This window comes from Limanda limanda, chromosome 13, assembly GCF_963576545.1.
Source record: "Limanda limanda chromosome 13, fLimLim1.1, whole genome shotgun sequence".
Lineage (NCBI taxonomy): Eukaryota > Metazoa > Chordata > Actinopteri > Pleuronectiformes > Pleuronectidae > Limanda > Limanda limanda.
In genome coordinates, this window is record NC_083648.1 from 4,416,889 (window position 1) to 4,431,945 (window position 15,057).

Sequence of the window (15,057 nt, forward strand, 5' to 3'; positions counted from 1 at the left end):
AAACAGCAATGTCATATTTACTACATCTGCATCTACACAAATTCAGACATTTAAAGTCGAGCATCATCCGAGTGTCACGCTTCGTGGTTCTAAAAGGCCACGAGCAACAGGTGCTTCATTGAATCTAAAATTAAAGACAAAGCGTGGAGCCTCCATATAACATATCAGCGCTCGTGATTTAATGCCACATGACCGTGATTGTTGCCAAAGTCCTTACGACAGGACATCTGTGAGTTGCACACAACATGGTGTCTCCTGCACGGCGCTCATGTCGATGTCTTCACCTTCACAAACACACATGAGAGGCATAGTGTTAATATTTATTAAAAGTTATGCAGCTATTGTCCTTATCATCAGAAAGGGAAGAGAGATCAGCATGCATACACATTTTTTTTTACTTTTGTTTGTTTTTTGTTAGTTTGTCAGCAGGATTACACAAAAACCACAAATGGATTTCCAAAGTTGCTTTAACATAACACAACGACGACAACAGTAAAATCAGTTTTGCACTTTCATGCGAGCATATCCATGACAAGCACTTATCAGGTTACTGGATATATGCTTTATCTGTTATAATAAACAGGTCACAGGTTTCACTCTCCTCAGGTCCTCGAATGAAAGAGAAGGAACTGAGTATTGGTTCCTATTTCTGTTTATCTGTTGTTTGTCTCCATCTTGTGGACTTGGCTCGCTACAGCAGCTCAGTAAAGAAGACAGAGAAGCAGGGAGAGAGAGAGAGAAGGAGAGAGAGAAGGAGTAGGGTAGACAGGAGAGAGACTGAGGAGAAACTGGGGTAAAAGTAAGAAACATTATTTACGAGAGTGGTGCTACTGCATGTTGATACCCAGTCGGGAAATGTGACAATTACCCCTCAGCGGTTATGGGATTAAAAAAGGATCGTATTATTTTATCTTATCTTGAATCTAACTGAATGAATCTTACTTTACAGTTTATAATTGCAATAAATATTTTATCTCACAACAAAAGCTACAGAGCTTTTACATGTATGAATCCATATCCGTTAGTATTTACTCAATTTGTACATTTGCCGTAATTTAACATAACTACTTATATATTTAGTTCTGGATTTGAGTATTTTATACATTGTTTACATTGTATACAGTATTAGCATTGTTGTTCATGTTTGTCTACTCATTTACTTTATACTGGTGCTTCCTATTTATACTATCCATTAGTAAAGACATACTACCCTGCTCTAGCATGGAGTAATTCCTTGTTAAAGGACTAATAAAGGATCTTATCAAGCATCTGATTCTTCTAGTTCCATTGACCAGGTTCATGCACCCCCATCACCTGCTGTATGAACTAATCCCAGTGTTTTCATTCCTGTGCTGTATCCACCTCTCTGCTGCTGCAGATGCTCATTCACACAGTTGGACCTTCTCCATCCCAGTTGGGGTGTGGTACGGGGGGGGGGGGGGGGGGGGGGAATGTGGCCCGTGCGTGAGGACTGGAGGAGAGAAGGAGGACAACTGACACTAAGACATTAATGGACTCACTTATTTCCCCCCCCCCCCCGAGCAGCAGCTTGCTGGACAGGCGTACAGTAACGACAGACATGTAGTGTACTCACTCAGAGGCAGCTGCTGTGGGGGGGGCAGCTGGAGAGATTGATGCCAGAGAGTGGCATATTGTTTCCTTTAGAGAACACTGCATGTCCACAATGAAATATGAAATATGATATGATATGCAGAAAACAAAGAAAACACATGTCCTCATATGTGATAGGACAACTGTATTCACAAATAATTCATGATCACTTCATAGAGGTTAGTGCAGGTGTAACTGTGGTGGACCATTATTTTGGATTAAAGTACTTATACCACAATGTAACAATATTACAATATAAGAAGTAAAAGTTTGAAGGATTCAAGGAAATTAGCTAAAAGTATCTTGATCTAACTTGAAGTATAAGTATGTGTTGAAAATATTACAAAGGTTAAAGTTTGTAAGATTCAAGACAATGAGCCTAAAAGTATATTGATGTAACTTAAGTACAAGTATGTGCTTGATATGCTATATATTATATGGAAAATATTAACACCTGCATTTAGAAGTTATTTCCCTTTTATCTGTTGGTTTGTTCAAAAGTAAAAATTACACCACTACACGTGTACACCTGAGGAAGCTGTTTACCAAGTTTACTTTAGTTATTTTGTTTACTTATTATGTTAACAATAAGTGAATGCTACAGGCTACCAGGGAGCTAACAGCTAACAGTGAGTTTAGCTAACAGGTGCTGAGGAGTCAACACACCTGAGTGGAAGATCTGAGTAATTTCACGTTTTACTATTTGATATTAGTTCAGTTCAATAATAATAATCCTGAGGAAATCATCTGTTAGATTTATTCTACTGAGAAATACTCTATAGTTCTGTAAAAGCAGAATTATTAGATGTTATAATCACAGCAGGGGTCCTAATGTCACCAATGTAAAGTGGTCCAGGTTTGTTAATACATCTTTGATTATTCTTTAAATCAATGTGTGTGTTTATGGCCTTGACTTCACCAACACTAAATGAACTATTATTAAAACAACTCAACTGAAAAAGCACAAGCGTAATATTGTGAATTCATCCGTGTATATACTTTTATTTGCCTTGTCACTGTAATGAACATTATATCTGCAGGGTCTTGAAAATTCAGTTAAAAGGGTTTAAAAGTCTTATTATTATTCTTTCGGATGTAAGTTTTGGCTTTGGAAGCTTTAAATCACATTATTTTTAAGTTTGCAGGATTCAAGGAAATTAGCCAAAAAGTATCTTGATGTAACTTGAAGTATAAGTATGTGTTGAAAATATTACAAAGGTTAAAGTTTGTAAGATTCAAGACAATTAGCCTAAAAGTATGTAAATGTAACTTAAGTACAAGTATGTGCTTGATATAGCTTGATATAGCTTGATATTGGCTTTGGAAGCTTTAAATCACATTATTTTTAAGGTATTCAGTATTATTTATTTTACTAGTACAGCTGCTTGCATCTAGAAAAGTAATCACCTCATTATGAGCAAAAACTGTTGTGCATTCTCTGACCAGTAGCCTTATGGTATTAAAAATGTGTTAAACTTCTTAAATTAAGTTGGATGATCACTGCGGAAACACTGTATGTAGACCTACGTTTTTAAAATACTGCTTCACTTGCACTGACAAATGTTTTTTGAACAAAGTCCAGATCTAGATTGTTATCCCACTTCTCTTTGTCACCTCACAAAGCAATGGGATGAAAGTGAAACCAGGGCACACTGTAATAAATGAGGTATCACATAAAGAGGAAGCACTGATCAGACTTTACACTTTCCTTTTAGAAAGATGGAACAGTGCGGTGTCGGAGGATGGACGCCCTCCAAGTCCCAGGGAGCGTGCTGAGAGGTTTTTACAAGGTCCAGCCTAAGTATAGTCTTTGCCAACGCTTTAATCCAGCAAGTGGAGCTCAGTGTGACAGCCTGGCAGAGTAATTGGGCTGAAATTGCTGGTATACAAATCTACATATGTGAAAAGAAACACATACTTGAGGACGTACACTTTCATTGTGTTTCGATTGCCTTAATTTTACTTTAAGGGAAGAAGTGAGCCTTTTCAGAAATGAAATATCTGTGATTTGAAAAATTTGAGACCTGTTTTGACAGCTTTCTTTTGAATGCCATTTATGTTTGTATTTCTTCCTTGTGTTGTTCCCATATATTAATATACAATTTAGATAAAAAGGAAGTTATATTTCCAGAATATTCTGTAAATAACAACACATTTTCTCCAGTGGAAGTTTGTAGGACATGAAACATTTCCTGTAGATGTGAATTCCTGTGTTGGTCCCTTTTGAGCAATTGATCACAAACAACGTTCATGCAAAGAGTTTATTTATGAATCAGACTGCAGTATCATACAACAGTAGCACAATCATATGACTATGGATTATGCTCATATTTATAGATACAAAGATAAAGGCATGTGTTAAAGGAAAGAAAATGAATGAGTTCTCTTTTGATTTACTCTAAAAATAGCTTCTAAATACTTGGCATAGTTTTGTAAATTAAATTATGAAACGAAATGTCTTGCCCACTGGTTTTTACGGTTGGAGTACCAAATGTAAATATACTTTATGAAAAACTTTTTTTTCCTCCTCTCTCTTGCATTTCATGCAAGGAAGAAAAAAAGATGTCAGTGAGTACAAAAAGCACTTAAATCTCATATGAAAATATAAAATATTACAAGTGTGCATAATTACTTCATGTTGCACATAACCTGCCGTACAAAGAGTCTAATGACACTATGTTCAAGTGTACCTGACATGCCAATTATTAGGGGGGGGGGGGCATATGTACTGAAATAGTTATTTAAATGTTGTTAGGGGCAGTTTACACACAAGACAGAGGCAAAGCCTTTCAGTCTTCAAAATGAATTGAAAATGAGATGTTAGTAATTAGGGGCGTGTCAGCTTGTCCTCCCTGTGATGCCGACAATGGGCTTGTCTTGAAACACTGAATCTCATCCTGTACTTTTTATGATTATGCACTTTTGTCTTATTTGAAGTTCACAGCTTTGATTCAATGTTCCTACGGATAAACAGCATGAAGAGCAGAAACTATCCACAATGCTACTGTACCTCTCCAGCTAGAGGGATGGCAGAACAGCAAGTTGTTTGTAAAAACCTAAGGTATGAAACAGTGCTTCGTACATTAATATTTGGCATTGCCTGGAGTATAATGTAATGCACACGTAATAAGGCGACATGATCCAGATTTACAAGAAATGTTTGAAATACCAAGACAAAGTTCTGAGTTGATAAAATGCTACAACTGTAAAATGCTACATAACAATTAAGTGATACTTGAATGAATGATTAAACAGTGATGGTTTCCTACAGATCTGTTGTTGATACATTACAGCAATGCAACACTGCTGGCGTGGAAAAACCATGTAAGAGCAAAACTGTTTACATCAAATAGATTTAGATTTTAAGGTACGATTTAAAATTTTTATCAAAAATTCCTGTATTTAAAAAACAATTGTCATACTTTTCGCAAATACATGGTTTTAAGCCAAGAAGAGCAGAGCACATTGTATCCTTTAGTGCAATAAATGTTAGAGACAGCAGAACAATTTACACAAAATGAACACGCTGTTGAGTGAAAGAAACACATTAAGATAAAGAGGGAATTGGGCGGAGGAGAGAAAGACAGAAGGAAGAGAAAAGAAAAAACATCCCACTTTTATTTCTAAACATATTTCCAAGAACCAATAACAGAACAATACATGATCTGAACCGGAAGACACACAAAGGAAATAAACAAGACACAGTTCAACATCGGAAACAAAATGGAGATGGATTTATGTATCAAACATCGCGTGGAGCGTCCAACATTGACTCTGTTAGCGTGTGAAAAAGCTCTATCAAATAGGAAATCATGGCACAATCAAAAAGCTTCCCTCACGTCAACACTCGCATGGATGAACCCGATCGCTCACTGAGACCCACATCGTGTGATCAAGGCACACCACAGGCTCATCCCTTCCTCTACCACTCTCTTTTAAAGCACTAGAAAATGATGTGTACTCTAAATATGATACTTTACAGACACATGATACTTTCAACTTGATATAAGCGCGGAGAAATAAAAATTTCATGGTTGAATACAAAATATCTCTTAAAATATTTAAAATATACTTTATTTTGTACATTATGCAAACTCATTAACAATTTGATGATAAAAAAAATAAATATTCCGTGAAATGTCGTCTTGCTTACAGATGTATGAACATAGATATACTATATATCATGAAGTAACACCCACCCCCTGTTAATTGCCCATATACCCTGACACGATTCCATATCCCTGTAGTATAATTTGAATGACACGTTCACATTAAAACTCCTGACCATGGTTCCTACACATCGCTCCACTAGAGCCAATAGGACAACAGTATTGCTCTATGGACCTTGATTTTTGTTCTTTTTCCCTATATCCATCTTTAATGCTTATCAATTTTGCTGACCACCATTTTATCTCTATCTGTGCCTTTATTGCTTCCTGAAATTACCTGGAAATGGGAGTTATAAATCAGATCAGGCCAGATTGACCAGGCAAATAACCAGAGACTTCACCTGATCCAACAAGGGAACACTCATCTGGTAAAAGAAGGCAACTCTCCCTCTCCAGTGTAGAACCAGTGTATCGTATAATAGGTCACTGATCTATCATGTCATGTGGTATAGACTCACTCTTCATTGAAGAGCTCTTTGTGTTATGGTTATGGTTGTAGTGTGTACAAAAGCAATGAAAAAAGGGTTCAATGTCGATGAAAATTCTAAAAACCGAAGGCTGATTTATCTCATCTGAAAATCAAAACAGTTCTTGAGCCAGAGACAGTGATGTCCAGTTCTAAAACAGCTGTTCTCCTCACCACAACAATCAGATGAGCAGTTTATTTTGGTGTAAATGCAACAGAACAGGTTTGTGACAGTAACCCTTCTATCTCTACATTAGGTTAAACATAAATGCTTACATTCATATCCTTAACGACTCGCCTGTAAACTAACAGAATTGTTCAGAATGCGAAAAATGTCTCGACTGTATTCACTATGGACATTTCAGAAGTTGTAGTATGTGCGACAGAATTGCATAATGTCTGCCAATGAGAAAAGCGTAGGGAGGATAGAATAGAAAGGACAAGCCGCTACAAGAAGACTAACTAGTAGAAACCCTATAAGAGGATGGGCTTGGGGGATGGAGGATAAGTGGGGTAGGGGAGAAGTCAGTCTGGGAAGGCTGGGGAAGGATTCTGGGGGTAGAAGTTGCCCCTAATGTTAAGGGGGCACCTCCCTTTGGCAGTGGAACAGCACTCAGAAGTCAACGCAGCGCCGAGGGTGAGGGTGTACACAATGCTCTTGTCGGACAAGAAGGCCATTTCAGTGTCAAAATGAGATGAAGGCATTCTAGTAGGCAGCCAGGTCACAGTGTTGGAGCTAATAACCTCAGATGGACATGATGGTCGTAGTCTCTCTACAATGTCTCCACTCGGCTGGGATCAAGGGGTTCTAAGATATAAAGAAGAGAAATGTGAATTTAGAAAATGTGTATTTTTGTCTTTATCAAATTTGTATATCAATGTTATCTATATTGTATAATTTTTCTACTAAATTATCTAAAGCAGAAAAGCAGAAGTTGTCTTTAACAGCAAAGTCCACTGACAGATTCTTCAACTTCGATAACTTGAGTTCAATAAACAGTATTGTTTTCAACATTTGCTAACACAGGACTATGATTTCTCTTCAGTCCTCAAAACTCCACAACCAGAAAGATCCTTATTTCCCTCTCATTGTTTGTATCTTACCTGAGAGAGATGACTCCTCCTCGTTGTGTAACACTGTCTCATCAGAGACCTGCTGTGAATTGTCGACCTCTTGGTCATTCTCCTTCTTTCTCTGAGGCAAAGGGTGGCTCTCCTCCACTTGCTCCTCCTTTCCCTCCCCCTCCCCCTCTGCGTCCCCTTCCCCAGAGTCATTGCTCCTGATGCTCAGGCGCCTCATGCGATACATAACGTCCACGTCCCTCATCCGGGCCAGACGCTCGACCGCCACCCGTCCTGGGGAAATAGCGAGCTTGTTCTGCAGCGCCTCCATTCGGTGAGCTGGTCCCCTGCTCCTCCTCTCCCCCTCCAAGCTGAGGGACAGCCTGCGGTCCGGATTAAGGGGAACTGAAAGGGGAAGTCTATCTGGTGGAAACTCAGGTAACCCTGTGTGGTCTCGACCCAAATGAGTCCGTAGAACCACTCTCTGCTCTGGGGCGGCGAAAGGATTCTTCTCCTGCGCCTGCTTGTCTTCAGGTGCAGCACTGTCTTGTATCTCATTCTCAGATTTCCCTTCAGCTGACTGTTTGTCTGCACTGCCTTCAGGTTTTTCTCCTGTACTGGCTTCCTTCACTTCTACTTCCTTAGCTTTTGCTTCCTTAGCTCTCTGATCCTCTGTGACTTGGGGGTCTGCAGGCACATCATTTGCTAACATTATGGATGCGCTCTCCTTTGTAGCGTCATTCGTTAATAAGCTCTCGGCAGGATTAACTGCACCCTTATTGTCCAAGTTGTCTGCTTGAGCATTGTCTGTTATTTCATTCCCTCCCTGTGTCAAAGTACTCTGTTCCCTTGTTTCAGACCCAGACTGATTCAAACTCGAGTCATTTGGCTCCTCAGTTAGGGAATCATCTGCTGGACTTTCCAAGGCAGCACATTGTGGTGGACTGCCATTTTGAGTGGCCGAGCTGTCCGAGCTGTTCTCCTCGTGAAGTGGAGGCAATGGACCCTGTCTCATCTGATTCTCAAGCTCTCTTTTACAAATAGGGCAGTCTTCCTCTGATTCAGCGCTGAGATCTTGAAGAGTCTCAGGGTCATTGGGGTTTGAATTGCCTGCTGATGCTTTATTGCCATCCGATGGGTCTTTAGAATGACGCAGAGTCAGGCATATGTCCTCGTAATCTGGAGGACTAGTGAGTGTAGAGGCATCCTGCATGGGCTGTCTGTCTGCCCACGGTACCTCAGCTGATGTGCTGTGCGTTGTTGGACTGAAGTCACAAAGTGGTGTCTCGATGGGCTCATCTGGCAGATCTAGTTTGACTGTCCTGCCATCAGTGCTCCGCCTGCGCGAAAGGTGCGAAAGAACCCTGTATTCTCGGAAGCCTGTCTCCCTGGGGGGGACGGGCAGTTCCTCCCGAAGCTGCTTGCTGAAAGTCACTGATTTTGTTGCAGGCCTGGAGAAGGCGCTCTTGACTTCCCTGTATTCTGGGTCAACTGACCAGCTTACTGCACTGCGCCTAAGGCTGCTGGGCTTGTTGAGAGGTTCTGATGTCAACCGGATTTTGATACGCTCAGGGATTTGTACGGAACCATCTGGGACTTTATTGCTGGCAGTGCCTAGCTCCAAGATGTCTTTGTAAGCCTCATTGAGGTCCTCTATGCACTTGTCTACGCTGGGCTGTTTGCTGGTCTGCGGCTGCTGCTGATCCTGGACTTCCTTTTTGATGGTCTCAAGCTCTTTGACAGCATCCCATGGCCGCTGGACAATCGGTTTCAGTAGCAACGGTGGCAAAGCCTCTGGCCCAGTGATTGCTGCTGGTTTGTTCTCCTCCACATTTCCTGAGGGTGGTACTGCTGGCTGCTGAGCTGTGCTCTTGTTCAGCGTGTTGGAGAAGGTGGATGTCAGGGAGAAGGCGCTGTTGCTCGACAGTTTCAGGCTCTTCACTCCCTTAATAGGAAAAGTGAAGGAAGAGCCCGCTACACAGCTGCTGTCAGGAGGGTCCTCAGTGTCTGGAGGGACAGGTTCTTGTTGTGCTTCCTTGTTTTCAGGGGCAGGTTTTTGGGCCTCTGGACTTGTTTGTGTCTCCTGGTCTCGATACTGGTTTGAAGGCCAGGATCCAGACAGTTTCAGCTCCTTGTAATGGTTTATTTTAGGGGGTCTACAGGGTACTCTTTTAAACATTTTGCTGCTTGCTCTACTGCTTGTTTTGCTGCTTGCTATGCTACCAGTAAGTGCTTGCAGCTCAGCTTCAGCTGAAGATGTGCTTTGGAGACTTTGGTTTGTTAAGTGGCCCGTTTTATTCTCACTTGGACTGTCTGCTGGGTCTGGTGACTTCTCATTGTTGTTATTCTGATCACGGATCGTCCCACAGAGTTGTGGAGTAGGAGGGACAGACACCAAACAAAAAATTGTCTCACTAAGTCTCTTTTTTAGATTTTTGTTTTTGTCTTTTTCTGGTGGATCAGGTACCTCCACCTTTTTTACCTCTGCCACAATTTCAGAGACACCCTGATCAACCGGCTTGCATGGGGGAGGTGGTGGTTTACCCAGAATAGATGAAGGAAAGAACTGAGTACGGTTTTGTTCAGGACCTACACTGTCACTTTTTTTGATTAATCCCCTGCTAGACCATCGATTAATGCTGTCATTTTCTATAAGAGATGTTTTGCGGCCATCCGTATTGAGAGCTGGCCCCTGTTGGGGAGGAAAGGCACTATCATGTGTAGATTGTCCTAAAATCTTGGGTGGAATTGGGGGTGGAATCGCGGTTAGAAACGTCGCTGGAATCGCTGCAGGAATCGCTGCAGGAATCGCTGAAGGAGTCGCTGCAGGAATCGCGGGTGGAATCTCTTTGCTGATGTTACGGATCTTGTCTGAGTCAGTGAGAGAATTTCCCCCAGACGCTCCTGAGACTTGCTTCGCTCTTGGGTCTTCAGTGGGTATTTGACGGGCAGGACCTGGTTGCTCTTCATGTCCAGAATGCACCAGTTTTCGATAGGTTGCCCCACGATCTCCATAATACTCCAGCCATGAACCACCTGCCTGTCTGGAAAACCACCTTCCGGGATCTGAACTATGCATCTGCAGAGCTTCCGCCCTCCATCTTAGGTTTGCCATTTCATTGCGGTTGATTGAAACTGCTCTTGGGAGTGGGGGTCTTCTATAAGATGGGGGTGGGATGTAGCCAGGGGGCTCCATTCCAGTGATGGCAGAGTGTTGTGCGAAATAGTCTTGTCTGAGATCCCCGCCCCTTGGAAAATAGAGAGACCTATCTTTTTGTTTGGCACCCTGCTCTATAGCAAGCATTTCTGCGCTACCCCTAGTCTGCTGGTGAATCTCATATGACGGCGGCTTTAACGGCCGGCTGAACCTGGGCTTTGGTAAAAGTGCAACATGGCTGCTTGGCCCAGCACTCCTACCCCAACGCTCCCTGCCAAGACCACCACTATAGATATACCTACTATAGGGCCCAGAGAAGACAGTGCTGTTTATCCTCTGCTGTCTATCGGGTAGGCTAGGTCTGGCTGGAATTAGCTCTCGGCCATCAATCCTATCAGGGGACAAAACTCGTGGGAGAGATTGAGACTTTGCTTTAGTTCTAGGGTGAAAAAAACCCTCAGGTGTCCTCAAACGATAGTGGTCCTGAGCCCATCTGTCCCCATCCCCATCTGACAGCTGCCGTCCCAGGCCCACAGCAGGTCTCCACTCCTCTGTACCAAGGCTCTGGCACTTCCTCTCCCCAGTCACCCTTAGCTGACAAGGGGCTGCATCTGGATCCCGTAGCCAGGAAATATCCTCCCATAGCTGCTGCGCTCGCCTCTCGGCCCGGTGCTCCTCGGCTGCGATCAGGGCCTGTGGCCTCCATGCTCCAGCAGAGGCCCTCAGCTCCCGGCCATCAGCGTAGTCCAGGAGGATGCTGAAGTCCTGGCCTCGCCTCCGCCAGTAGGACACGTCCCTTTCGTCATGGCTCAGCGGCTCGGAATAAGTCAAACTGGGAACATCGTAGAACCTGCAGAGACAGAAACGTTCAGTGTTACTAGGACCGCCACAGTGTCAGAGACAGGAAGTGAGGTGACTCTGACTTTAGGTTAACATTGAATCTTTAAAAAAGCCATTTGAGATTTGATGATTACTAAATATTAGAAGTAAGATGTCCATGCATGTGTTTGGCTTTATCCGTGCCATCGCAACTCAATCGAGGAGCTAGACAAAAAGTGCTTGAGTCAGCAGCTCTCTGGTCCCTGGAAGACGCCATGAAATGGTGATGCTACTGCAATATGATCTGTATATTAAATTGTGCTGACCTTTTCTAAGAAGCTTGTCATTTTGGAGAGTGACTGTGGCCCATTACCTGATCTGACAAAAAAATACTTTTCCCCATCTGTTCAATTGATCAATTAATAATATCAAACTGTACCTTTTTAGGAAATACAGCTAACAACTTTAATGGCAGGCCAATCAATGCAAAACAAGAAGAAGTGGGTATTTTATATTGTCCCTATATATCATTATGCATTATTAAACTAACATGGAATGGCGACTGTGTGACGAGTGACGGTTCAATACTGTGGTTCCGCGGCTGCCTGGATACAATTTTAGTCACAGATCCATATTTACCTAAGTGCAGGATATAGCTGCACTGCTGAAACAATTATCTCAGAAGTAGCATTATATATCATAACGGATTAAGTCTAAAAATCCGAGCTTCACTTCTCTGTGTTAAATATGGTCATTTGTTCAAATACGCTGTAATTTCTAATTTCCTCAAGCAGTTGTGGTAATTGTCTTGCTGTCGTGGAGCAGCACTGGAATCCTTGAATATCCTCAGGTCATCAGTCACATCCGTGCATGTTTGTCAGTAATAAGGAACGAGTTTAGATTTTGAAATTCTTGAAATTAGAATATAACTTCAAATGAAATAAATCAATAATTGATTAATCCCTCAGGATAGTTTATTAAATATCTACATACAACCATGATTTGGAGTTAGCTCCTTTAAATAAACAGAAATATAACCATACATCTATATAATACATACATATTACAGTGTATAAAAACAAGGGAGTCCAAAACTGGATGAATAACAATCAGCCTTTTAGGAGCTCCGTCTCATATCTGCACTGCACTAAACCCCCGAGCTCACTGTTCTCATACGTTCGAGCAGCAAAGTCAATGGATCCTCCTCAGCAGCACATGCTACTGTATGGCTGAGGGGAGCCACGCTGTGCACACTTGCCCAGCAACATGCTTACATCACAGAGCACGTGCTGGGCGTGATTCAGTGTGCCAGTGTTTACAGTGGAGTGATTACGCGCCTGTCTTGAGGCATGTTCGCTCCTCCTCAGTCCGCTCGCTGTCTGGTGCTGCTGTTTACATCTGCCTGCCTTCGTGGAGAAGATACCAGCGGATGTTCGGGCTCCACAGAGACACAAGCCACCTCTCTGTGCAGCCATGTAAACAACTCCGAGCGGCAAAGGCACCTTTCATAATTCCTTTATATCTATATGTCGGTGGCGCTGCTGCAGCCACACTGTTCTGCAGCTGTGGAAGAAGGAGGAGGGAAAAAAAAAACCTGCGCAGTGCAGACTCAGTTTTGCATGCAATACCGAAGGGCCCCGGTAAGAGAGGGGAGAGAGGGAAAAAGGGGAAAAGGGTGTGGGGGATTGCAAAAGGGAGGGAGGGGGAGAAAAAAAAAGCACTCACCCACTATCCGTGGCGAGAGAATCACCCAAGGGCTGAGCGTCACCTAGGATACCGATGCCGGCTTCTTTCCTCCGTTGGAACCTTTCCCCGCCCTCGTTGTCTGTGGCCGGGTAGCACTTCACCAGCGCCTGCCTGCTGGCGTAGATGCCGGTGAAGGAAGCCCCCCGCTCCGCCTCGTACCCGTTCAGCGTCCCCCGGCCGGCCCGGTTGTCCACAAGTTCACGCTGGCAGTCAGCAGGACGCTTGTCGTAAGGCGTGGCAGAAGGAGGGCCGCTCTTGGGCAGTTTATATCCGTGCGAAATGAGCAGGTCCTCCACGCTGTACATGGTGGTGTCTCACTTCTGGGTGGGAGGGCAAAGGTGGGTGTGTTGCCTTATGCGCAGTGCTGCTGCTGGTGGAAGCCGGAGCAGGTTTGCTCAGCAGAGGCCATCACTGAGGAGAGGACAGGAGAGTGTGAACACATTATTTCTGGACGCACCTAAAACGAGGATGTGCCATTTTTCTTTTCTTTTCTTTTCTCACCATGCGCTACGTGTGTGGTAACAATCACCGAGAGCTTTCCCAAGTTAAAAACACTAAACATAACTCAATAGTTTGTGCACACATTATTGTCTCGAAAGGAAACTTTGAAATGTATAAATAAAGACCTAAAGGTGCACACGGACAAATTTAAAATCCATTTTAAATATTCTTGCTCTGCACGGTTCACTTTAATTTTAAGAACAGTTTCTAAGTCTCTCCCAATAAGAATAACAGAACATATAACCACACCCTTCATTCTTCCTACAGACATAAGTGTCAAAAACATATCTATATCATAAGAAATTAAATCACTGGCTAAATACTGATTTCTCTACACATTGTTTGGGATCTATACAGTGATGAATGTCTCCTCCAGGTTCTATAGGAACATTTGTCATCAGTCAATATAATCACCTTTGTTCTTCTCCAGAACCTCAGAGCAGCATCTGGACATCGCCCCTATTCTACGCATGCGGATATTAAATGCTGTACTTTCAATACACAAAAATAACTGCGCATGCTAAAAGACACCGCAAGGAGATTCTCCTCCATTAAGTAAAGAAATAAAAGATTAAATACCTCAGCATACTATCAATCTGTGTCCGACTCTGCAGAGATCCCACATACAGGGAATTGAATATTCAATATAAATCACTAAATATAATGTACACTGCCCTTTGTCTGTGTGCTGTGTCAGCATGTGTGGGGAAAGTTGGTAAGTTGCCAATATTTTTTGTGTCTTAACGGCATCAAGGAAAATATGGTACGTTTATTACATGTAATTAAAGTGACTGAGCCCCTGATTCACATTAACCAGTTCAAAGTCTGACAAAAACCTGTGTTAGTTAATATTACAAATTTAAAGTATAAATTTGACATGAATCTCATTTAATTTTCTTCTTTAGTTGAAAATTTCACGTTTAACTGTAACATGATCTAAAATGTAGAAATCATACATATCTTAATGAAAATCATGTTTTTAAAGTTCTGTAAAAGCACAGAATGATGGGTTCATCATATTATATGTACTGTATTACCTCATTTACTTAAAACTTTTTCAACCAAACCTCAAACTTAGTAGACCTCCACAGAAATTGGTTCAACAACAAAACACAAATGAAGGTTTACAGCATTTCTCTGAGACCTTAGTCAGTGTCTGTAAAACTCAAAAGATTTATCACACTTACTGTCGGTGTTTGGCAAAAACTAATTTTGGTTTGTAATAAGCAATTGATTGTTTTGTCTGCGTAAAGTCAGAAAGTGAATAAAAAGAGCCTTGAACATTTCTGAAAGCCGAGGAGACGTCATTCAAATCACTTGTTTTGTTCAACCAATGGTCAACAGGATTATTCTGGTTCTTCTCACATGAGACAAAGCAAATCATCGCAAATGAAGAACAGAATCAAGGGATTGTTGAAAATAGTTCAGTCAATTATTTGATCATTCAATCAACTGTTCATTCAGGTGTAAACATAAGGCAACTAATATATCCTGTAAAAAAGAATAAATTACTCCTTGATAACAGA

At 42.0% G+C, this 15,057-nt stretch overlaps 1 protein-coding gene across 1 annotated transcript; it reads right to left on the reverse strand.

The window, feature by feature from the left end:
• Window positions 1-7,019: 7,019 nt before the first annotated feature.
• LOC133018757 (junctional cadherin 5-associated protein) lies at window positions 7,020-13,335 on the reverse strand. The gene is made up of 4 exons (XM_061085188.1): window positions 13,010-13,335; window positions 10,144-11,315; window positions 7,351-10,050; window positions 7,020-7,054 (listed from the first exon to the last, which is right to left on the reverse strand). The coding sequence occupies exons 1-4, from the start codon at window positions 13,333-13,335 to the stop codon at window positions 7,020-7,022; spliced, it is 4,233 nt and encodes a 1,410-aa protein (XP_060941171.1).
• Window positions 13,336-15,057: the final 1,722 nt, after the last annotated feature.